The sequence below is a fragment of the Falco cherrug genome, chromosome 7 (assembly GCF_023634085.1).
Source record: "Falco cherrug isolate bFalChe1 chromosome 7, bFalChe1.pri, whole genome shotgun sequence".
Classification (NCBI taxonomy): domain Eukaryota; kingdom Metazoa; phylum Chordata; class Aves; order Falconiformes; family Falconidae; genus Falco; species Falco cherrug.
This window is the reverse complement of record NC_073703.1, coordinates 43428573-43451680: the sequence shown is the minus strand read 5'-3', so window position 1 is coordinate 43451680 and position 23108 is coordinate 43428573. Positions and strand designations below refer to the sequence as shown.

General features: G+C 40.7%; 1 protein-coding gene across 1 annotated transcript in view; it reads left to right on the top strand.

The window, feature by feature from the left end:
* KCNK13 (potassium two pore domain channel subfamily K member 13) overlaps positions 1 to 21141 on the top strand; it is an 81556-nt gene extending 60415 nt beyond the window's left edge. Inside the window, exon 2 of the mRNA XM_055717172.1 lies at positions 6490 to 21141. Coding sequence (XP_055573147.1) covers positions 6490 to 7382 — 893 coding nt within the window. The 3' untranslated portion in view covers positions 7383 to 21141. The remainder of the gene's footprint in view (positions 1 to 6489) is intronic.
* Positions 21142 to 23108: the final 1967 nt, after the last annotated feature.

The following is a 23108-nucleotide window of genomic DNA, read 5'->3' as shown; positions in this document are numbered from 1 at the left end:
TGTAAAATCAATATGTCTGTCCTAGTCTTCCTACACACACATTATATTCAGCACTCCAGGCTTCATTCATGAGGGATTAGGACTGATGTACTGTTTCTCATATACTTTCACAGCATCAATCATACCAGGAAATGAAAACTGAAGGTTTAATTAATGTAACCTGTGAATGTCAGGACATCCAGAATTAAAACACATGCCAAACCATGTATCACCAGGCAGAGGGAGATAAGCGTGGGTAATGATCCAGGAGAAACACCTATAGCAACTGGTAGTGCTGGAGTAGTTTAGAACAGAAAAGATGAAATGACCTAGTGCTGGCCTGGAGCAAGCAGCTGGATTCCCTGAGGCTGTGTGTCATGTGTGACATGCCAGGACATGGGTGGCGGAGTCCCCTGGGCTGTGCCCATTTGACTGTCTGAGGAACAGGGTGTGATCGGGCTGGGGGACCTGGGCAGAGCTAGAACAGCTGGGCAGGACTGATGCACAGCCTTGTCCCAGGGGTCTGGCTTTTGGAGGCTGGCACGTTTTAATTCAGCTTTTCTAGATTTTCAGAGGTTGATAAATCAAGGTATTGAGGAAAGAAAATAAACTAGACTGTTTTTGTAGAGTTAATTAGTTATAGAAAGTTGATGCCTGTTTCCACTTGTTAGATTTCAATATAAGCATGCTACTGTTGGACTGAGATCGTTATTTGCTTAATTTCATCCAATATTTACCTTCTGTCAGAGGATTCTGCTTTAGGATAACTTCTTGTTGGACCTCAGTCATTCTTATCAAACTGACTATTGATAAGAATTACAGGTGCTTGCTTTTCTTTGGTTATACCCAGTACTTGCTTCAGGAAATCTTGAAGGACTATTGTAATATGCTATCAATGTGTTTACACTTTTGAATTGTTCTTTTTTATAAGTAACCTTTATCTTCTTGGAATATGCACACCATATAGCCTGAACACACAGGTGGCTTTTAGACCACTTTGCATTAACAGTCTTCATAACAGAAGTTTTGCTGCCAAGACAAAATCTGCAAAATTGCTTTGCGTAGGCGGTGTGCAGTGCTTTAGAAAACTTTTACTGACTTAACTTAGAGTTTAAATTCCTTCCAACTTCTGAAAATATAGCTTTTCCACAGATAAATTCAGAATTAGTATGAATAGTCAGCAAACAAATCTGAATTCTTGCTTAAGCACTATGTGAAAGAAACCAAACCACAATAGTTGAACGAAAATTGAAGCTACAAATAGTAACTACAAGTAGTACAATGTAGTTGCTCAGTTCAGCTGAACATTAGAAAAGGTAACACGAGTTTACAGTAGTCAATGGATCATGGGACACAGGCAAGTCGGTATCATACACATCTCGGAACAGAAATCTGAAATTTTTACTAAGAAGTCCTTCAGTGCTGGGCTGGCAAAGTTAGGATTTTTCATGCATATCTATCAGTGGTGACAATATAGTGCCATATCTGCAGACATATCTAACAAATCAATTGAAACACTTTTCAGTACCTTAAAAACATTCAATTTTCCCAACTCAGAAATTTCCACTTGATTAACTATAATCTCTATTTCTTGAAGTAACTATTTTTCAAGAAATGTCACCCAACTTGTAACATAAAGTTCACTAAATTTCATCAGCGTTCTCTCATACTGTAAAAAAAAAAATCACTAGCATTGTTTTTCTGCAGTTTCCTGGTTTTGCTTCTTCATCACAAGAAGCTATCTTGTATTTTCAAATAATCTCAGTGTCAGCAACTGCTTTTATTTCCTCTTTCATGTGATTTCATAATTTCATTCTGTATTTGCTTGCCGGTCTGCAATTTAACTTCTTGCTCTTTCAGAGTTATGCTGTATGGATCATACTGCTGCTCTAATTGCTCGCTAAGTCATTTCCCTTCTATATATTAGACTGTTGGTTTATCCCCTGTTTCTCATATTTGACAAATCTCTTTCAAACTGCCAGGATTGAAGTTTTCCACGCAGGACTTACAAAAGAGCTCAAACATGAGACTGCTGCTTAACTAAGTGTGGTTTATAGCCTAAAATCAGGTTTGCTGCAAGGAGAAGAAAAAACAGCAAATTTAATGATTTGTAGAAAAGGCTGCAGAGATATTCCTGGAAACCATAGGCCAGTAAGTCTGTCTTCCATAGAGGCATATTAGTAAAGTGTAAACAGGAGTACAATTAGTCAGGACTTAAAAAAAGGCAATAGAGCTTTTGCAGAGGAAAGTAATGTCTCACAAAAATTACAGTGTATCTTGACATTCCAAAGGCTTTTTCACAAACATCTTCACCAAAGCCTCTAAAGAAATAAAACTCTAATGGGCTGAACAGTGGAGTCTTACCATTGATAAATAACTGTTTAAAAATAACAGAAAAAAAAAGTCTAGGTATCAATATTCAGTTTTAAAGATGGAAGCAGGTTAATAACAGGGTCTCTGAGGGTCTTTGCTGACACCTGCACATTTCAACCGTCATAAACAATGTAAGAAAAGAGATAAATAAAAAGATAATAACATTTCTTAGGACAGAGGAGCATTCAGCATAGTCAACTATAAACTTGACTGTAATGAACTGTAGACTAATCTCATATTACTGAATAACTAAGTAAAAAATTTAGATGAGATTCAGTGGTGACAAATGCAAAGTAATGCATAGCTCCTGCCAGACACTGAAGAGCTCCAAGACAGCCATCACTTGTTGAGCAAGGGAGCTAAGATCCGCTGTGGATAGGTTGCTGAAAATATCAGTTCAGTGGTCAATAGCAACTAAAAAGACAAATAGGAATTCCTTTGAAAAAGAGAGCAAAGCCCAACACATAAGTATGTCCTGCATGAATTCAAAGTACTTTTGTATTGCAAGTGTTGTATATAGTTCTGGTCCTGCTCCTTTACCTCTGAAAGACTGTACTACGGTAGAAAAGAAACAAGAAAGACAACAGGGCTGGTCAGGAGTATGTCTTGGCAGACTGAAAACTAGATACTAAATGCTATAGATCTCCTTATACTGGGGAAGAAATTAGAAAGAAGGAAATAATAGAGGTCTATAAAATTCAGAAGAGGGAAGGTGAAGTAAGAAAGTGCATAGAGAATGATGAGTGCTACAGCTATCTGCAAAAAGTGGGAAGCCTGAAATGAATTGTCAGGCAGCAGGTTAGACTAAGACTTTTCCACAAATTATAATTACATTGTGCAACTTACTGCCTCAGGTTTAATGGAAACCAACAGTATAAATGATTTGAAAAATTATTTGACGAGACTGATGATAGAGTTATTAAATATGATGTCCTCAAAGCCTCTAAAATGCCGATTTCCACAAGCTGGGAGGATGTCCCAGGGAAAGACCACTCTGTTCATATTTTCTTCACGCTTTCTTGTATTCTTTCACTGTCAAGGGCAGCAGTCTGACCCACTATGGTGATACTGTGTCCTTGCAGCTTGGTCCTGCTGAAGTCTCTAATCCCAGGGCAGCTGACACCCCTCAGCTGGCACACAGAACATGGATGCCTACCTCCTGCAGTAGGTGGCAAGCAAAAATATGGCAATTTCTTCTAAACCCATTATTCTTTGTTGTAATAAAAGCCAAGCACCTGGGAAGGCTTAGTTGCACAACTCTAGTATGTATTTGGATGGTTGATTTGACAATGACAATACCAATAGCTACATTTTCAGATAAACATGCAGCTATAAAAGATACGTAGATCCAGTTTGTGAATAAACCTGATCTTGTAATTATGGTGGAGAAATACTTGCATGTGACACTGTCAGCTACCTCAAGGTGACAGCAAAAATGAACCAGTACATCTGTATGCACACTCTTTCTCTAGCGTCTCCAGGAATCATTGAAGTTATAAGGACTTTGCCTTTGGTTAACATTTTAAGGGATTGGAAAGAAAGCGTCTGCTGGTTTTAAGGCTGTACTCAGTTACGAAGAGAGGATGGTTCAGGGGCAGTTCTGCTTGTACAGGTCATGGGCATGGAAATGGGGACTGCTGGCCCAGTTCTAGGGTATCCCACCAGGAAACAGGGGAAGTGTAATTCTCCTGGGATGCTGCAAGGACTGGAGAGAGACACCAGGCTGAGCAACAGGTGTCCTACCATTCTGCCAAGACTTGAAACTGACATCTTTCAGCTGCAAAATTAAGTATTTTGGATTAAAAATTCTGCCTTAATCAAACACATCAATAGTAATTCAGATACACTCCATCCTGTTCGTCTCTGGTTCAGTTTGTCAGGTAGGTAGCATCTCATGTGGCATGTCAGAGAAAGCCTCAGCTGCTATGCAGAGACCTGCTAGGCATTTGTTCATATTATATTTTTGCAAAAAAAATAAATAATCTGCAATCTTTCAGGGTTTAAATCCTGTAGTGGCACCCCAGAGTCCATTTTCCTTTTCTATAATGGAAGGAAAAAAAGGCATTTTACAAGCAAAGGAGGAAATCCACATTTTTTAGTCCCTTGCCTGCTAGAGTACCTGAAGCAGAAGAGAAGGGATAAATACTGCTTTTGCTTGTGAGCCATAACTGTATTTCTCGTGTCAGGGCATTTGCTTTATGCCATGAGTGATGCATGCCAGTCTCTCATGCCATTCACCCAGTGCCAGAGGCTCCTCACCTTTCCATCTCTGCCCAGCCTGCAGCTGCTTCTCTTCTTCAATGAGCAAGGTGGGCCAGGGATGTGGCAGCCCCCCGTCTCCCACCCCACCAGCTGCTTTGGGCAGATCCCACAAGCTGCAAAGGTTCCTCTTGTCCATGGGTCTTTATGTGTCTGTCCACAGGGTGGAAGTCATGACTTGCATATAAGCCAGCCTGCACAGAAAATGAGCATCAAAACTAGGATTATGGGGGGATCAGGTCATGGAGCAGAAGGGGAAGGAAGAAAGCAAGTGGAAATATTTGTGTGCCAAGGGGCACAACAGCAAAACAATTCTTGTCACAAAGAACGTTTGTCTCTTGTCATGCTGTTCCCCACAACACAGGGCTGCAGCCCAGCTCTCTCTATCACAGAAATGTCATGGGGAGGCTTGAGCCTCCTGTAGGTCCCCTAGACACCGCGGTTTGGCTCTGGCTGCAGGCACAGATGCAGTGACCCGCGAGAGCCCGTTCTTGGGTCTGCAGTTCAGAGTGGGTTGTGCCGGCAGGGTGAGGGCGAGGGCTGTCACTGAGCTGTGTGAGGCAGGAGCAGTCTTAGGGAGGAACCTGCACTGGTAGCAGGTTACCGGGGAAGGGATGAGTGTGGTTCAGGCTGTTGGAAACGTGGTCTCTTCACACTGCAGTTGTGTGTGTCCCAAGCACAAGTGTATCATGCTGAATAGGATTCCTTTATCTCCCAGAGCCTAATGTCTTGATTTCATAATTAGCATCTCACAGTTACAAAGAGAAGGAAACAAATAACTGTGTCTCTTGTCCAACATGATTTTTCTGTCCTCTCAGCCAGTGTTTTGGCTTAATTGATCGTTTATGTAATCCCTTATTAATCCTAATAAAACAGTGGCAAAGTCATTTATCTGTATGTATGTATGAGTATTAATTACTCCGGTTTCCTCAATGATGTTCTGGACACGCTTTTTATTCTTTAGTAATATCTTATTAAAGCAAGATTGTCTTATGAGTAGTTTTAACCAAAACAAAATTACTATTTGCCGGCTTTAGGAAGGGAGGGACTTGAGACAAGACTGAAGCACCTCTGGCCTGAGAAATCCCATGATAGGAAATGAGACCAGAGGAGACTTTTGTTAAGACTCACATACAGTCTTGAGCTGTGGAGTGGGACACAGAGAAATTGGAAAACTTCAACAATGCTGATTTTAAAAGGCCTGATAATGTGTGACAGACACCAGGGTCAGATGCTGGGCAGCTCAAATGCCTGCTGGGGACCCTTGTAAGGGGCTGCTGACCTTGCCAGGGGCTGTACCCTCTAGTGTGCGCTCCCAGACTGGGCTTCCCTGGCTGGGCTGGGGTGGGTGTTGGTGCTGGCTGATATGCCACCTGCACTTACAGCAGGAGCTAAGTGATGGTCAGAAAAATTTCACCTTGCATTAAAAAAACATGGTGGGAATGGACCCCTGCAAGGCCAGGGCCACCTCTGGGTCAGACCCATGGTGCAGAACAGCACCAGAGAGAAGGAAGTGGATGTGATAACATCAAAGCCTGGATGTGATCCAAGGCACAAAGAGGGATGCAGTAAGCCTAGCAATCAGACCAAAATTCAGACCTCCACTAAATGTTTTCTTTGAAAACACTTTTCTGTGTTTTCTTCTGCTTTTTGTTTCATTCTGATTCTGGAGGAGATGCTGACATGAATTTCCTTCCCCTTAGTGCTGGGACATAGTCAAGCACAAGTGGGTAACAGCTGTGGAGAGTGTCTGCTTTTTCCCAGAGCTGAGCTGTACTACAGGGATTTGCTGCCAGTTCGTTGGTCTTGCATGTGACAAAACTCCTGACACGATAACTACAGGTTTATTTTTTTCAACTGTTCTGTTTTGTCTTCCAGGGTTTGGCATGACCACCCCAGCCACCGTTGGAGGCAAAATTTTTCTGATATTTTACGGCCTTATAGGATGTGCAGGGACCATTTTGTTCTTTAACCTGTTCCTGGAGCGCTTGATCACTGTCATAGCCTATGTCATGAAGTCCTGCCATGAAAGACAGCTGAGGAGGAAAGGGGTTCTCCCTCACAACAGCCGGCGGGGCTCAGGGACATCTGAGGTGGACAGCCTGGCAGGCTGGAAGCCCTCCGTGTACTATGTCATGCTGATTTTATGTGTAGCATCACTCATCATTTCCTGCTGTGCCTCTGCAATGTACACACCGATAGAAGGGTGGAGTTACTTTGACTCACTTTACTTCTGCTTCGTGGCCTTCAGCACCATCGGTTTCGGTGATCTGGTCAGTAGCCAGAACATCAACTATGAGAGCCAAGGTCTTTATCGCTTTGGCAATTTTGTCTTCATACTCATGGGGGTGTGCTGCATCTATTCCTTATTTAATGTGATCTCTATTGTCATCAAACAATCCATAAACTGGATATTAAAGAAGCTGGACTGCAGGTGCTGCCACAGATGCCAAAGAAAATTATTTCGTTCACGGAGGAATGTGGTAATGCCGGGAAATGTGCGCAGCCGGAGAAACATCTCTATCGAGACTGATGTTGTCAATGAGAGTGACACAGACGGACGCCGGCTGTCAGGCGAGATGATCTCCATGAAAGACTTCCTGGCCTCCAATAAAGTCTCACTGGCCATCATGCAGAAACAGCTGTCGGAAACTGCTAATGGCTATCCGAGGCAAATGAGCTCTAATTCAAAGCAAAATGGATTCTCTGGTGGGGTTGGAGCCCTAGCAATTATGAATAACAGACTGGCAGAGACAAGTGTGGATAGGTAAAAGAATTACAGTGATAGTGAAACAGTGTGAACCATTTCAACAAGCATAGAAACAACATGAATCAAGTGGAATTAGCTAGGGAAAGAGTGTCACAAGAGGGTGGGATGGATATGAATGGCATACCTCCTGCTGGAAGACCTCTGACACTTTTTTGGGGCTGTCAATGTCTTTTTGAATTGCACAGTCTCAGCCCTCCTTCTTCTCCTTCCTTCTGTTCCTCAAGCAGATCATTGCAAAAGAAATCTAATTTAGCCTTCAGATCAATTTTCCATGTCCTGTTCTCCCCAATTTATGTGAAATACAGATTTCAGGATAAGAAATCTGTGCTATGGGAAGAAACCAAGTGTGTCTACTGAACACATTCTTAATTCAAAGATTGTTCTGAGCTTTCTGTCTTATTCTCGTCATACCTGTTTTCTGAAAGTAGCTTACCTGAGACCAAAAGAGGAATCAGCCTTTCTCTGTGATATTGTAGATCTAATTTAATGGAAAATAATATGAAAGTTGGTAGGACTATTCTGGAGCTATTGTGATGTGAGTGAGAAGAGGCCTTGGCCTTTAGAATTTAATGTAGTCTTCATTTTCCCTGTCACAATTTATCCTACTTTTGTTTTCTTCTCTGCATTTGCAAAACAAATGATTTTTTTTCTAGGCTACTTTTTCTTCTAGAACTAAATCACTGTGGCTTTCTGTTTCAAAAATATTAAATGACATTGAAAACTGCCACACTGATGAGTTGTATGAATTGTTCCACAAGAATAATCAGAAACTTCCAAATTCCAGTTCATATTTTGCTCAATTGTGACTGAAGCAATTGAAAATCAGCATTATGAAATGCAAGTAGTAACTGAGTTTACACAACAATCTTTAGTACGCAATTAGATTGCCATGCCAACATTCAATGTATTATTATAAGTTACTGTGATCACAAAATCACTTTGGCAGTGTCCTTTTTACCTTTTATGTAATTCTGTCCTTCTTCAGCTGCTTTTCTGGTTTTCAGTGATGGTAATGGCAGGGTCTTGATTAGGGACATAGAAAATATTTAACTCCTCATTTTTCTCAATGAAATGCTCCAAGCGTTCATTATGACTAGAAAGGAGATTTCAATGAGAAGAATAATAACAAGAGCATGAAAACAGGAAAAGAGCTGATCTTTAATGACCATGAGATCATCCGTTCTATTAGGTAACTGGAGAAATGAGGGATTAAATTAACAAAGTCTGGCAAGAATTTAAGGAAGACTGGACTGGATTCCTGATTCTTCTTTAACCATGCAATTCATTAAAGCTAAACAGTATATGAGGGTGTAAATAAGCAGAACTGGTCATGAAAGACCTGACCCAGTTCCCCCTGAAAAGAATACTGCGTGCCTCAGGACCAAGTGTTTTCTCACAGCTAGAAAATATTGCAGAATACTACAGGTTTAGGGAATTTAAAACACCATTATGCAGTTCTTAATTTCTCTCATATGGAACGATGGAGACAGCCTCTTCAGCTTAATTGTATTAGGAACTAATATCATATCCTTGTTCTTCATTCTGGCCAAAAAGTTATTTTATTTAGGTTCCAAATGCTTTAGAATAACATTTTAGTACTTATTTTAAGCAATATATGAATTTGAAAACAAAAACATACCTCTTGGAATCCTTTCATATGATAAAGTAAAACCAGATATTACTTAACTAGTGAAAAGAATTGCAAGCTCTTTTGACATATTACAGCTAAAATGTCCTGATTAAAAGTCTAATCCTGCTGTCCGTCCTTACAAGGAGAGCTTCAAGCTGAAGCCATTAGTCCAGATTTTGATATCAACTCAGCTGTGTAGCAGTGGAATACCCCTAAGAGCATCCCTTCACATTTGCATCCGTGTAAAATCTGAATTGGCTCCCAAACCCCAACTTTGGTGAGAAAAGCAGTCTGACTTGTTTTTTTGAGGAGGGGGGTTATGTATTAGCAAAAATTGCCACTAAGTTATTTTAGGTGATATTATAGTACCCAAGATCTATTCTATTGTTACACCTTTTTTCTTCTCCCAAGACCTTGTCTCAACCTCACTGAATAAAAATACTTGGATATAAAAAAAGTACCGCTCTGAAGCCTTCTTTCCAAATTCATTCAGCAATACCTTTGTTCACTGCCTGCAAACCTAAGATACCTTTGTTACAGAAGTATTCCTCATGCTGCCAACTAGCAGAAATTGTTTAGTACTTTACCTGTTGCTTAAGCAGGGCTCTCATCCCAGGCAGAACAGCCACAGTCTTGAAAAGTGCAACTTCTCCATTTATGCCGATCATTAACTCTTAAGTTATAATCATCAGATTCTGCTGACCACTAAAGGCAGAAGTTACTCAACACTGCTACCTTTTCCAGATGATTGAGGCAATACACATTTTCATTTTAGACAAACAAAACATGCAAGTTTCTTTATTATATAGTTCTGTATCATTGTTAATGAAGGATTTGGCTTCCATATAGGATTTTCACTCAAATCCTTCCATATGTAATTAGCTTTCAAAATTTGGTTCTGGAAGTCTAAACACAGAGCAAAATTCATAGCAAAAAGGTGAGAAAGCAAATAGAAGGAGAGAAAATCGTATACATTGAGGGAAAGAGATAAACATCCTGTATAGTCAATTCAACAGGGATTATTTAACTTATAGAATATGACACATTCTAGTAGCAAATCATTAGGACAGTCTTCAGACGATTTCAGCTGCTCCCAAGACATAAGGAAGTTACGTTGCTCCTTTCCATTCTTTGTGATACCAAGCCTCAGTTATTCGTCACCACAGAGGAATCTTTTATCACCTATTTTCAACAGATCTGAAAACATCTGTGGTTATGAAATCAAGGGACTAATATGTAGTCTTGATCAAATAGATTGGGCAAGGCTGTATGAGACCTTTGGTGTTTGCTAGCTCTGCCTTCATTGATCAGTCCTGATCTCAAGCACTGGCTTCCCCATGACCCGAGTCTGCCAGTTGTAAATCTCTCTGCAGTGGTCTGATTTCATGTCCACTGAAGATAAAGAGGGAATAAGTGCACTAATTTCATCTCATCGTCTCTATTCAGATGTGAATTGCTATTCCAGAGATGGACCAGTACATTCTGTGACTGTGCCATCTTGTATTATGGTGTCATCCTGTCCCCAGAAGACCTCTGACTTTGTCATTGAGTTCCCTCTGTAGCAGCCACACTGAATGCTGAGTGAGGTGGCTTTACCTAGGAGACCATTAGAATTCGTAGAGAACATCTGGAGATAAATAAGAAGACATTTAAGATTGGAAAGAGACATTCTGACTCCAGTCCAATGGTGCTACTACAGTGGGTTTTGTTAAAGGCATTGGACAGAGAAATCCCAAAAAGCTCACTTCATAATTTAGCATCATGTTAGTTACAATAAAAATACAGACAACATCACATTTCTTGCATTACTTTTTAAAGTAGTGATCAGGAATTAAAGGAAATGGTGTCAAATAGCCAGGGATCTATTTTCAAAGCTGTGCAATCTAAATTTTAATGCTGTATTGCTTAGCACTAAAATCTCACTCAACAAGACAGAAGCCTGCTTTCAAAAGTACTGAGTTTCCCTATTGCCTGCTATGAATTTGCATGATGGCTAATGAGATATGGGTATGGGGTTTTTATTGAAAAAATGTTTTAAGGAAAACCCTGGATGTACTGATGCTCTGAATCTGCACTTAACAGGTCAGGAGTACCACTAAAATCAGTGGGTTAAACTGCAAGTTGCAGCCTGGCAGACTGAAACTGAAAGTCCTTAATGGAGTAATCTGGAAGTTGGGCTTATAGTTATGCCACACCTTAATAATATTATTATTGTACAAAACAATTATTGCACATTGAAAGGAAATATTTAGTGCTAACCAAAATACCATCAAATGAGTAAAGGTAGTCCTTAGGGTTTTCTGGCTAGTCAGGTTTTGCAGATGCTTTGCTGGCTATGTAGCTGTAAAGAAAGCTACATTCATCTCCATGAAGGACACGGTCCTCTCTTTACAAGGACACAAACAGGCTTTTTGAAGGCATCTAATTCCTGCTGAAATTCAATTCACCTTGACTTTCAGTAGAAACCAAGTACCTAATTCCCTTAGGCAATTTCAGAGTCCCGACTGTGTATTAGGTTTTGAATTTAAGCTGACCTGACAGTGTCCCTGAAAAGTTCAAACACTTGCAGCAAGGTTTCAGTGCTGCTGGACAGTAATAGCTGAATTCATTTATTTAAAAGCCTTTTATGGTAAACTCTTTGCATCAACCAAATAGCACAAGCAATGTTTACAGTTTGTTTGACTTAATCTTGGCCTCTGCCAGTTTTAATTATATTTGACACATTTACAAATTGAATAAAAAAGAGAAGGTTGGGCTGGACATGAAAACCAAACTAGCTTCATTTCTCAGATGGAATTAATCAAGAGAAAGAGATCAGGTTGGGGAAAGAGCTTTCTGATTAACATTATATTTGAATAAAGTTCCTCAGGAGGTGGAGGGTATTAAGTGGTTTGGATGACTCCTCTCCCAACAGCTGCGGAAATGGAGCCATTTGATATGACCCACTGATGTCCCCACTCTGGGAACAGCAGCTCAGCAAGCCTTAGCTGAGAGAAGGGTCAGCATTTCAATCAATAAAGTTTGCATCTTTTGTTGTTTTGATTTCAGTTGCTAACATTTGGATAATACCATAATTTCTTGCGCTCTTTAAGAACTAGCAAAGTTATTTTGTTCCAATTTAATTTACAAGCTGTGGAACCAAGTGTTGTCTTTGCCCTGGGCAGAAAATACTGCCAAATATACGAGTACAATCTGTCTATTTGAGAACTTTCACAGCAGTTTTTTGCTTAACCTAGGAAGTAAGAATACAATCCCTTCCCTCTTCCCTATCTTCCAAACATATCTTGGCAACAATGCCCACACAGTACTCTGTGCTTACCGTTTAAAAGGTCACATTTCACTAGGAAAATTAAAGCCATTTCTTATCAAGGTGGACTAACACAATCCTATTCTTTATTAGATTTAAGAGAAACACAGTGTGAACACAAAGAATGACGCTTCAGGTCCAAGTAGTCAGAAGCTTTTTGATATGGCCCATGTTTATAAAGCTGTTTCATGTCAGACCAGAGAAAAACTCCAACACTGCAGCTTTTTAAAGTCATTAGTAAATGTAAGGACAACCTTTTGGGATGGATACATTAATGTATATTTTGGTTTTCTACAGTTCCACTCTAATATTTGCCTTCCGTTTTCATTATTTGAAATTATTTGTGATAATAGAATAAAGAATATAAATTTGCAAAGATTTTGAGAGCACAATTGTGAGACTTGTTTAAAATTAAATATCCTTTTCCTCAGGTCACTTAGCTTTTTAGAAAGGGAAAGTTTAAATAAAAGTAGAATCAACGAGCTTCCTTTCCAAGCAAGTGTGCCAGTTTCTGGATTCCAAATGGGTTTTCTATTAGGTGTTCACGCAGAAGCTCCCAGAGAGAGGAAAGATGGCCTAATTTTCAATTATCTTTTTAAATATCTTTCAGATCTATTTCCCCTTTCAAAGCATTAGAACACTGTCAGTGTTTTCTGTTTGTGGTCTTACCTGAGAAAACATAACCTTGCTTTTTGATACCTTTAGAAGAAAAAGATGCACATGAATAAAAATGAAAATAACCTTACATAACCTTTACATGTACTGCTTGAGGCTGCAGAAATCCTCCTTTTTTTGCTAACTAGGTTTGCATCCAGCTCACTGAAGTGGTTTGGTCTTATTAGTGAATAGTCACAGTTCAAATTGCAGAATCATAAAATCATTTAATTAGAAAAGACCTTTAAAATCATCAAGTCCAACCGTTAGAATCACAGAATGGCTGGGGTTGGAAGGGACCTCTGGAGATCATCTAGTTCAACCTCCTGCTAAAGCAGGTTCACCCAGAGCTGGTTGCACAGGATCACATCCAGGTGGGTTTGTAAAGTCTCCAGAGAAGGAGGCTCCACAACTGCTCTGGGCAGCCTGTTGCGGTGCTCTGGCACCCTCAGAGTAAAGTTCTTCCTCACACTGAGATGAAACTTCTTGTGTTGCAGTTTGTGCCCATTGCCCCTTGTCCTGTCACTGGGCACCACTGAAAAGAGCCTGGCCCCATCCTCTTGGCACCCGCCCTTAAGATGTTTGTAGACACTGATAAGATCCCTCTCAGTGTTCTCTTCTCCAGGCTAAAGAGGCCCAGCTCTCTCAGCCTTTCCTCACAAGGGACATGCTCCAGTCCCCAAGTCATCTTCATAGCCCTCCACTGGACCCTCCCCAGTACTTTGCCATCTCTCTGGAACTGGGGAGCCCAGCACTGGACACAGCACTCCAGGTGTGGCCTCACCAGGGCAGAATAGAGGGGGGAGGATCACCTCCCTCGACCTGCTGGCCACGCTCCTCCTAATGCCCCCCAGGATCCCACTGGCCTTCTTGGCCACCAGGGCACACTGCTGGCTCATGGACAACTTGCTGTCCACCAGCACTTCCAGGTCCTTCTCTGCAGAGCTGCCTTCCAGCAGGCCAGCCCCCAGCCTGTACTGGTGCGTGGGGTTGTTCCTCCCTTGGTGCAGGACCCTGCACTCGCCTTTCCTGAACTTCATTGGGTTCCTCTCTGCCCAGCTCTCCAGCCTGCCCAGGTCTCGCTGAATGGCAGCGCAGCCTGCTGGTGAATCAGCCACTCTTCCCAGTTTGTGTCATCAGCAAACTGGCTGAGGGTACCCTCAGTCCCTTCATCCAGGTCACTGATGAACAAATACAATCAAAGAACCTTAAAGTTGCATTTGTTCATCTGTTCTACATGCTAGAAATGAGCTGATGGTCTGAATAGTGGGTATTGTGCTAAGTCTGTTAGACTTAAAAAGGCTGGAATCACCATTGCTGTCATCTCTGCAATGGTCAGGGAGATGCTGTGTGACCAGTAAAGTCCATACTGCTGCTGCAGCAGCAATTGCTGGCTATTAACCTCTGGGCGTCGTATTGTCTGCATCTAGTGTACTGGGCCAGAAGTAAACAAGAGATAATGCTTTCCAGAACCACCAGTTCAGAAATTCACAGAATAATTTACTCTGGAAGAGGCCTCTGGATGCCATCTAGTCTCCAAACCATTTTCCAAAGCAGGTCCAGCTAGTTCCTGCCCATGAGTGCAAATATCTGTAATTTGCTGGGTGCTGCTGCTGCTGTGTGTAGCACTCTTGCGGTGTGCTGGGAGTGCCCTTCTCTCATGAAATACTGGCCAGCCCCCCATACCAAGAGAAAATGCCTTTCCTCTGCAGCTATTGCATTTGGGCAAATACTTAGCTTACACATTTCTTTGTAAATAGCATCTAGGCAGCTGCTTTTCTCAGCCTAATACATAGCAGATGGGTATTTTGATCCTTAGATATCATTATGGTTGGTGGTGTTATTACAGATGGCACTATATGAAAAGGCCAGTTAGTCTATCAGCCCCAGGCTTCTAGGCAGGGTATTACCCTTTGGCAAGAAAGCCATGGCATCTTGGCTTAGCTCTGCATGTTGGATTTTGCTCCGTTCTTGGCTCAGGAACTGATTCTTCTCCACTGAAATCAATGGAGACTTTGCTACTGGGCTCTTTATCTGACATTTTTCACAAGAATTAATTTCACTTTACAAAATAATCCAAAGAAATGTTGATTAGCCTTTAGCTTTGCTTTTACCTCCAGCTGTGCAAATACTATTTCTACTCATGCAATACTGAGTTCTGCACCAGCTTATTACCCAGGGACCATTATTTGGTCTACAAAATAATAATCTACTTATAAGGAAGACTTACTTATAATTGAAAGTATCCAGATTATTATATCTAAGAATTGTTTAGTAGTCACTCATTTCCTCAGCTGGAGAACTCTGACAAATTTCTCATTTTCCCTGAAACTTCCTTCAGTTCTGCAAGGACAGGTCTCGCTCTGTGCTTACTGCCTGTATCACCTTGTTCTTTCCCTCAGCTTTCTTCCCTCAGTCCACACCTGCAAGAACCTCTTGCCTTCTCCCCCCCCCCCCCCCCCTTCATCTTTCTGTCAGTTCATCAAATCCTTCTCCCAGCCAAATATACGATGGGGTTTGCCTCTGTTGAACATTGCACTTGGAAGTGGACTCATTGTCAAAAAAAGATTGTCATAAAACAAACACCTCTTTATTCAATGTAGATTCAGAGCCCTACCTCATCCATTAAATGTAATCATAAAGATGTGTTTTTATTATTTTTCATTCCTGCTTTCACTGAGAGTAGTAAGACAGTTTTTAGGGAGTTGGAATACAAGTATCACATGCAGGTACTTGGGATGGAGAGGAGCAGAAGTCACTTTGATGCCATGGCAGCTGGAAGGGATATTCTGCTTCTTTTTGTACATCCATTTGGCCTGCAATTTGCACACACTTATATACTATCGAATGATGCCTTCAGTAGAGGCTGAGTTGATTGGTAGAGTCATTATTACTTTCGGCTTACCACATTTTAATAAACGAATGGGTCTGTGTTGCTCATTGAGCACAGCAACAATCAGTAACACTCCAGACTTCCCCACGTATTAGGGAAGCAATAGTCTTGACTTTAACTTTCTTCCCTGAGGACTAATCTTCATGGCTGCTATAAAACACAACCATGGCATAGAGGCTAAAGACTTTCATCTCATCATCTTCTCAGCCATGACTTCACTGGCATTTGAGTGCAATTTCTTGCACCAGTACCAGAGGCAGTAATAAGATGTTCTTAAAGCATTTTTGCGTGAAACCTCATGGAAACAAATTGCATGTGATCAGACTGTGCATATGTGTCTGTGTGCCTCCGCTCTGTTTTAAACATGGACCAATTTAAAAAAAAAAAATGCCAAAGGGGGAGAAGTCTCACACAGAATTGACATCCTGGAAGTTTTCATAAATGTTAGCACCTCACCTGAGAAAAAGTCTGAGAAGCAGGCTCGCAACCTGTCAGATACAAGAAAAGCCACACAAAACAGGTCAGGAGGGAAAAACAGTGAGATGCACAAAGAGAATGATGTTCTGAATATCCTGTCAGCCGAGAAGGTGTCAAAGAGAGCTTACACCTCCTCAGACATGCAGCACAGATCCCAAGGGAGAACAGTGAGTGTTGCGATACTTTAGCATCACTAAAAAAAAGATCTCTTTAATCTGCCAAGATTTTAACTTTTTTATTTATAGCTCAGTCCCTACCCTGAGCTCTGTTACCTTCCTTGGATGCCCTGTGCTTAAACCACTGAAACTACAGAAATGTGTCACCTTATCTGCAAAAGATTTGGTCCATGTTTGACACCATGCACGGATCTGTGCAACAGCAAGTAGTATCCACAGACCACAGTTCATGACAACAAGAAATCAGAGAACTTTGTTGTGCTTTTCATGCATTTCCAGTGTTAGAGATTCTACAGTTGTCCCAGGCAACCTATTGCAAATTTTTAAAAAAAAAAAATTTCTAAATGCTTAATTTCACTTTCCCTAGCTACAGCCAAAGTGCATCGGTTGCATTCTAGCCATGCTGAATACGGAGATTAGAATATTCCCTTCCTTTTCCAAAAGAAGTGATTTTTCACAATATCTCCATTCAGTCTTCACTATCTCTGACTAGAAAAATCCCCTTCCACGTGTGACATCTCCTATAGTTGCTCTACTGTACTCCAGACTATCTGCTAGATCCACTTTTTTCCCCTTTGACATATGGTGCTCAAAATCAGATACAGTGACTCAGAAAATATTTTATTAACGGAACATGGAGCAGCATGATTATTTTCCACATCTTTCTTACAACAACCTGTTCATTTAGGTTCTGGGCTGTTGCTTGCTATTTTAAAGTACTGTTGATTGATCTTCAATTTGTCATATGCTATTAGCATCAAATTATTTTTGGCAAAACTGTTACCTACACTGTAGTGCCTCTAGTCTACATAGGTGATTATTCCTGTGTACCATCTTACATTATTGTTGAATTGCTTCTAGTTTTTCAGATCACTTTTCCATAGCCATTTGGGTTTGAATTCTAGTCCTCAGCATCTTTGACAGCCCTGACTGTCACAGCACTCTCAAAGCTAGCCAGCTGCAATAAGGTCTTTTACCATCTCATACCAGCATACTCTTTATGCCAGCCCCTCTGCTGCCTTCTCCTAGTCTCTTCTCATCCAGGGTACATGTTCTTTCTCTTCTCTCTGCTTCTTCCTCCTCTCTCTTCCTCAGCTTCTCTCTCTTCATTGGCTGCCCCACCACTGAACAGAACCAGCCACAGCAGCACCTTATCTACATCAGCCAACCCACCACCCCTGAAGCCAGCCCACAGCTTTATGTTATCAATATTAATAAACCCAGCTTCATTCCTCTATATATGACTGTCTGAGATCATCTTCAGACTTAAAAATTGTGTTCTCTATTCCATCATCCAAGTTATTAATAAAAATATTGACCCAGGGAAAGTTTTGCAAAACCCAGCAGATACCTTCCTCCAGTTTGAAACTAAACTATCACTCTGCAAATGCTGCTGTTCAAATAATGTTTCCCAATCAATTTTGCACTCATCTCATGCTAGTTTCATCAAACGTAAATGACAGTAAGCTGCAGTTGCAATATTTTTATTCCAGGTTGTGAAATATGAGCCAGAAATAGCTTTCAGATCCCTGAATGAATTTGCACAAGTGTTTAGTAGGGGAATGAATAGTTAAAATTTAAAATCAAACAAAAGTAAATATTGATTTGCCAAGCCTCCAGCATAAACCCCTGCTCTGTCCTTTTACAGTCACATCTTATAAAAAAATTGTGTTCCCAGAGCTACAGAAGTGGGTGAAACTACTTGAAAGACTACCTGGAAGAATTCAGTCTGAAAAATACAAAAGTACTTTGGCAATAACACAGTAGGACTTGGGTTGGGTTTTTCCCTCCATGTCATGTATTTCTGTTTTACTGATTAAAATCCATTTAAAAAATCAAACATCACCACGGAATATTATTCTATAAATATGAGTTCAATTTTAATTTAAGTTTGTACATCAAATCCTATTTTAGGTGATATTATGCTAGAAATATTCATCCTGAGTGGCTAAAAGTGAAAGGTTTTTCAAGAACAATTTTCCCTTGATGTGTGAGGCTGTTGATTATCTTTTTGAAACAGCAGGAGGAGAGCAGGAATAGAGCTGTGTGACCAGCATATCACAGAAACTTTCTTGCTTCAATCCCCAAAACAAACCTTGTGGATTGATAATGAATAGGCTGAATGTGAGGGAGTTAATTATTTGTTTGCCTAAGGCATCTTGGCTTATGGTCCACTGGCAATGCTTGTCTGACAGCAAAAAAACCAAAAAAGGTGTAAAATGTACTTTGTGTTCCCATCAGATACTCATTGTAAGGAAATCTTCCTTGCAGGGAAGCTGGTCTGAGCTAAGGTTTGCTGGAGAGAAGTCATGCTGCTCCCTTTCTGAACTCTGGAGAGTTATATATTAAATATACAAAATCCGCTTTGTGGGAAATAGGTCAATACAGTAAAGACATCACTCTCTTGATTTTGATAAACTTTGAATGGGCTCATGAGAGGAGTTGTATCACAACTGTTTGGCAACATGAGAGGAGTTGTATCACAATTGTTTGGCAACAGTCATAACTGCAATTTCCAGCACAGAACAGCACAGGGCCTCTGGGAGCAAATATAAGTTAATAGTATTAGTAAACAACAGAGACAGTGTAGAACAGCACCACAGAGAAGAAAGTGAGGAGAACTCACTAAAAGTGACATTGGATGTTGATGAGGACTAGATGTAAGCTGGGACTTTTAAACGGGAAGCACTGGTCTCCTTTCAGGTGGACGGTAGTGTGGGAGATTTTTAGGGCTGCTTTTTCCAGAAGTTGTCCTTAAGTGTGTAAGCAAATGAGCCTGCTGCATGCAGTATCCTGATAATTCTGGTGCTGTAGTAAGCTGCAGCAGGAGGATACGTGATAATCAAAGCATGTCTGAGTTGTTATTACAGGAACAGAGTATTCTTCCGAAGGACTGAAGTATCTTCATAGACTGGGTTCCTCCCAAATAAAATCTCCAAAAGATCTAAATTATTTAGGTGCCTGAACCTGAAATTAGAGTTATTTTCAGTCACGTTCTAAGGGCGACTTTAAAACAGTGTCTATGTTTCCAACACCAGCCTGCTGCACAGTGTGGTCATGTCACCCCAAACACCTTTGACATGAACACAGCCACCACCTGCTTCCCACTCACTGTGCTGGGGACCCTCTGCGACTTGCAGGGGTGAAGGTACACACAGCCCCATACCACAAAGGCTGCTGTGATTGCAGTAGCAAGGGATTTCCCCACTCTTGCTGTTTGTTTTCACAGTTATCCAGCGGTGATTTTCCCAGGGAGCGGGCTTGCCAGCCAGGTAACCTCCCAGGCACCACGTTCCAGGGCACCCACCTGCAGCCCTGCGTCCATGCACTGCTGTGGCAGAAAATGCTGCACCTCAGCTGGCTGCCCGGCCTCCGATGGAGGTTTCGCTGCCCAGCCAGCAGGTCAAGTGCCCTGACCCCCTGCACATTGCTGGGGCAGGTGCTCACAGGGATGGGCAGTTTTGGAAGAGCTTAAGGATGAAATTGTAAGATTCTGCTCAGGTGTTCCTTTACTTTAAAAGCCTCTCCACTAATATAGCTATTAAAGATCACCATAAACAAGTTTTTTAAGTGAGCAGCAGAACTAATAATGCCTGTGTCATACAAATTTATGTCACCCATACTTGTTCCCTGTAAAGACTGTAACATCCTCGTATTCCCTATATCATCAGCAAACAAATCCAGCCCCTTTCCTTCTATTCCCAATGACACCCTAATCCAATACTCCACTGGATATCAAATATTCAGATAGTCTCAGCTCCCTCCTGTAGCCATAGCAAGCCCACCATGTTATCCTGTTTTCCACATGTTTAATACCCGTCTCCTGTGTTGCCCCCTGCTCCCTGGCCAGCTCATCCTAAGCTGGCAGTGCCTGGGCAGGCTGCTAACAGGCCAGGTAGCAGCTTGCCCTGCCCTTCCCTCAGGCACACTTCTCTTCTAGGCATTACCTTCACAAAATTTGTAGAAATTTAATATATTTCATATTTCTACCCCTGTATCAAATGTGGTCAAAAATAACCGAGAGGTTCAAATGCTTTCAAAGAGTCCCAACAGTTGCGTTACCAGCTCATTACCATCAAAAACTGTGAGCAGGAGGCTGTAGCCATGACACAGCTCTAATACTAAATAGGTATTGTGATGGGGGAAAGGAATCTGCATCTGACTTAGTCCAACTGCCAGCACAAATGCTCTAATAACTAATTAGAACTAGGGTATTCCAGGAACAATATCAGAATATTTCAGGGACAGTGGAAAACCTGAAGAATAATACTTCACATTCATAGAGCTAGAAATAACTCGGAGGCACTCCAGCAACATTGTGTTATTACCAGATGTAATACCACAAAGTACTTGAGTATATTCTGTTTTAAAGAGAAAACATTAAAGTGCACGAGATGGGTTCTAAGCAATATTTATAGAAGCAAGTAAAAAAGCTACTGCCTGTATCTCCAAAGGCAGCTCAATGATGACATCTGCTCAAGGTACAAAGCAACTGAAAAAGAAGTAGCATGTTAAACCGTATTAAGATGTGTTATTGTACTATATAGATTAGATGTCCTCATCCTGGTTTTATTGTAATAGCTTGACAACAAGATGATTAGTAAAAGTAAAAAATAAAAAAAAAAGCCTAAGGAAAAGCAATTAAAAAAATCCAAATTAGAGGTCCCCAAATGCTTACTTCTGAGGCACACACATAGGAAAACAAAAAGTCAGGACTAGTTGCAGATGAATCATGAAATAATTGTGAGTCTTGCTTACACCGTGGCTGGAGAGAAGAGGGAACCCAAGGGGCACAGGGCGTGACTGAGAAAAGCCAGTCCTTCAGCATGAGCTTCACCAGGTGCTCAGGAGGGCAACTGTTCCCTTGTGTGCAGGTACAACAGGAGCAAGGCTCACACGTCTAACTCAAGTCCCAGGGTGGCCAGCAGAATGACCACTTGCAGAATAAAAGGAACAGAACAGATAAATATTGGGACCCTTCTGGTTATCTTCACTGAAAGCATTAAAAAGGATTGAATTGGAATAAAATGCCAAAAAAGGGCAAGTAAAAGGGAAAAAAGTGCACTTTTAAGATTGTGTTTAGTTAAAGCAGAACAATAATAATGTAAAAATGCAGTAGAATTTAAAAAATGGATGTCTACATAAATAATAATTGTGCTATCTGATATAAAGTAATGCTTCAGAATTATCATTCTTCCAGGCAGATAATGTTAAGAAAAAATTTCCCTCTCCTGGAAAACATAAATTTTTCTAAGAAGTGTAGGTGAAAGTTTTCTCTTTAGCAGTTTGCATTAAGGACTGGTAACCAGACCAATAAGCCTCTGCAGTTCCCATGTAACTAAACTGCTCAGGAAGTACTTGAACAAAGTGAATTTACTTTGAAAATATATCCGTGCTAATAGCAGCATGGATCCCATAAAAAAATAATTATTGAAAAAGCAAAATGTATGTTTTTATACACTGCAACCATATCATAACATTTAAAGATTTTCTTCTCCACTGCCAAATGCTCAGGAAATCAACAAGTTTGTTACAAATTGATGTAAACTACCAAGTTCCTTTCCAGCTTTGGTAAATGCTGAGGACTGTTTAAGGGCAAAGCAGTTATACAAACAGATTTTCAGGTGGGGGTAAACTGATGGATTTACACCAAAGAAGGATTTAGCCTTCGGTACTGTGGGGCCTAAATATTCACCCAGCTCCTTCCCACTAAAATAATGGACTGCTCTGTTCAAAGCCTTCTGGAGTGCCCACATTTCTGATTTTTGCAGCAATTAGATATTAGAATAATTTACATTAAAAGACCTGTAAGGAAATGACTACTAGTGTGGCTAATATATGTAGCTGTATGAATCTTTTAGCTTGTATTTTAAGTGTTGTATTTCATCATCTTATTCTACTTTAACAGCTATTTGCTTTTTGCATATATTGGTACATAAGCTTAGCATCAGGGATTAGGGTAATGTTCCATGAAGATAGGCAACAGTGATAATGTATCATTCAAAACTCACATTTTATGAGATTCAAGTCTTTCAAAGTGATTTTCCCACTATTTTTTTAATTAGGTATTCATTTGTTGACACTTTCTCATTGAGAGATATTCAATTATTGACCAGCTATTATGAAGATTGGTAGAGCCTGCTGAAAGCAATAAGTAGAAAATCCGTCCCTAAAAAAGCACTGTCGTCACCAAGTTTGGCTCCTGCAAATGAGAAGCTATGAGAATATTAATAGCATGCAATCCATTTATTTTCATGTCCAGAAATGGTTTGCAAGTTATTTGAAAATTAAGATACTGGTATTTTTCTATTCAATAAAAGACAGCAATGTTACCATATGTGCGTGGATTAATTTTTTTTCAGGTAGCATTGACCAAAATGACTACTTGCTTAACACTACAAAGCAGCAGACATCAGGAAACATGCTGGGTTTTTTCCAAACACTTGTTCAGAGTGTGTAAGGGCAGGATGAGCGGCCCTGCTACAAGGCACAGAAATGTACGGCTGGTGGTTTGTGGCGAGAGTAGGATTTGGCACCACACAAAAAGTGTTTGCACAAGTCAGAAAGCTGCTGTATGAGCACAGATTACA